The 1,935-nt window shown below is 41.6% G+C and overlaps 1 protein-coding gene across 1 annotated transcript; it reads left to right on the top strand.

The window, feature by feature from the left end:
* The first annotated feature begins 278 nt into the window (after window positions 1–278).
* On the top strand, window positions 279–1,226 carry LOC129771447 (uncharacterized). Its single transcript, XM_055775081.1, has 2 exons — window positions 279–968; window positions 1,035–1,226. Exons 1-2 carry the CDS (start codon window positions 297–299, stop codon window positions 1,221–1,223), a joined length of 861 nt encoding a protein of 286 aa, XP_055631056.1. The 5' UTR covers window positions 279–296; the 3' UTR covers window positions 1,224–1,226.
* Window positions 1,227–1,935: the final 709 nt, after the last annotated feature.

The raw sequence follows: 1,935 nt of genomic DNA on the forward strand, positions 1-1,935 counted from the left end.
CATATTGATGTTCAAGAATTGGATTCTGTAGTTCAATAAGATTGTATGCATGAATGAAGGATGTTTGTTATGAATCGCGAATACCTTCGTAGTGAGGTAGTCGAATTTTGTTATTCGCGGAACAGAACAAAGATTCGACTTTCATCGGATTCACTGTCTTCCATCGAAGAATTCGGTTGACGATATCGAATCAATGAATCCCTTTCAGATGTTCAACGAGAAACATATAAAAGCAGCCTGACAATTACAGCTCTGCTTTAGTTAGCTTTCATCTTGTTCTGTGGTACATCTGGATAATGAATCATCATCTTGCTCTCGTAGGAGCGTTGCTCCTGGTAAGCGGAAATCTGGCAGCAGGTACTCTTACCGCAACAGTTTCCGGAAAGGTCACGGAATCGCTGGCTAAGTTCAATGATGCATTGAACACAATCAACGCTACGGTTACCACCGCCAATTCTAACATGGCATCAGCGTGGATGAATTGGTTTGACACACAGATAGCCCAATATACGAGCTTGATCGATCGGTTCCAACAGTATCCCATGCTCGATCTTAATGCGATAAACTCCGCTCGGAATGATTTGTATTTCGAACGGAACTATTCCGAACCGGCCAAGCTGGAAGACGATCATTACTTAACTTACATGCTGATTCCAAACGCAAATCTAGCGGCCAGTCAGATTGGCGATATCCTTAATGCTGCGGCGGCTGACATGAGTGCTCAAACTACTCCCACCAATAACTGTCTAAACCAATACGGTGCGTTGCTGACAACCAGTCCAATTACAATTGATCGTGTCACAGATTGCATTCTGGGCGCAAACGAGAAAATACCCAGAATTGAGGGAAATGTCATAGTGCATATAAACGCCGATATCACTTTGGCACCTCCCACTTTTAATCTGCTGAATATCTGCAATATCCCTGAACCAACAGACACTAGTTCATCGAATATTTGCCTTACTCAGGTGAGTAAAATGGTGTTTTCTATTCCTATAATATAGTTTGCAATTGCATTATTATTATTTCAACAGTACATCAGCAGAATTAGCCAAATGAAATCCTATCGATTGAGGTCCAGCATTGACACGGTGCGCTATCAACAGTCTGCGATGATTTTCTCCACCGCAGATCGATGTGTCAAACTTGTACAGAACGATATCCAAGATACTGTGGATCGAGTGAAGGCAGACTTTGCAAACTGCCTTTCTAGCAGCGCGTAGGGACTTGACCAAAAACGAAAATTACAAAATATGAAATCTAAAATAAAAAAATAAATGTATATTTGAGTTTTCACAAACGTCCGCTGCATTGCCAAATTCTACGAGTATTGGAAGTAATACCATTTACGCTCTTTTCTTCTGATGTAACTGGTATGAATTGTCCACCGTCAGGCACTTATTCCGTTCCGTAGGATCAGTTTTTTGTTGTTGGCTATTGGCCCTTCCAGCGTAGAACCGAGCGATCATGTTATAGATCGTGAATTCCTTGTGGCCCTTCGTCAGAAAGTGCCTTGCCACCTCCGATGTCGGACGCGCTCTTGGAGAAAACTCTGTTCTGAGATATTCATCGTAAACGAACGAAAACACACTTAGCACGAAAAACGCCCCCAAGGAGAAGAACAAAAATACCCACAGCTATTTGTCTCCCTCTCTCTAGCACATGTGACGAAAAACGTGACATGAATTTAGTACCGCTACGTATGTCCCACCCGTTGATAACGAAGCAACGAAATAGACTTTCAGAAACACCTGTGGGGGACGATGGAGTTAGACGGTCACCCTAAACGTAGAGTCAAACACAATTGATACAAAACTGAAGCATTTCATTATGTCAGAATCGATCATTAGAATGTTTTCCGCAATTAAGTTGATGTTCAGAAAGTTTACTTTTTGTTCCATAATGTTATATGATAAATCAAAAGAGGTATGAAAA

The sequence above is a fragment of the Toxorhynchites rutilus genome, chromosome 2 (genome assembly GCF_029784135.1).
Source record: "Toxorhynchites rutilus septentrionalis strain SRP chromosome 2, ASM2978413v1, whole genome shotgun sequence".
Taxonomy (NCBI): Eukaryota; Metazoa; Arthropoda; class Insecta; order Diptera; family Culicidae; genus Toxorhynchites; species Toxorhynchites rutilus.

Excerpts from the sequence above, each read along its gene's own strand:
- LOC129771447 (XM_055775081.1), top strand. The coding sequence starts at position 297 with ATGAATCATCATCTTGCTCTCGTAGGAGCGTTGCTCCTGGTAAGCGGA. Across the intron at positions 969-1,034 it reads CGAATATTTGCCTTACTCAG|TACATCAGCAGAATTAGCCA; the intron begins GTGAGTAAAATG and ends TTATTTCAACAG.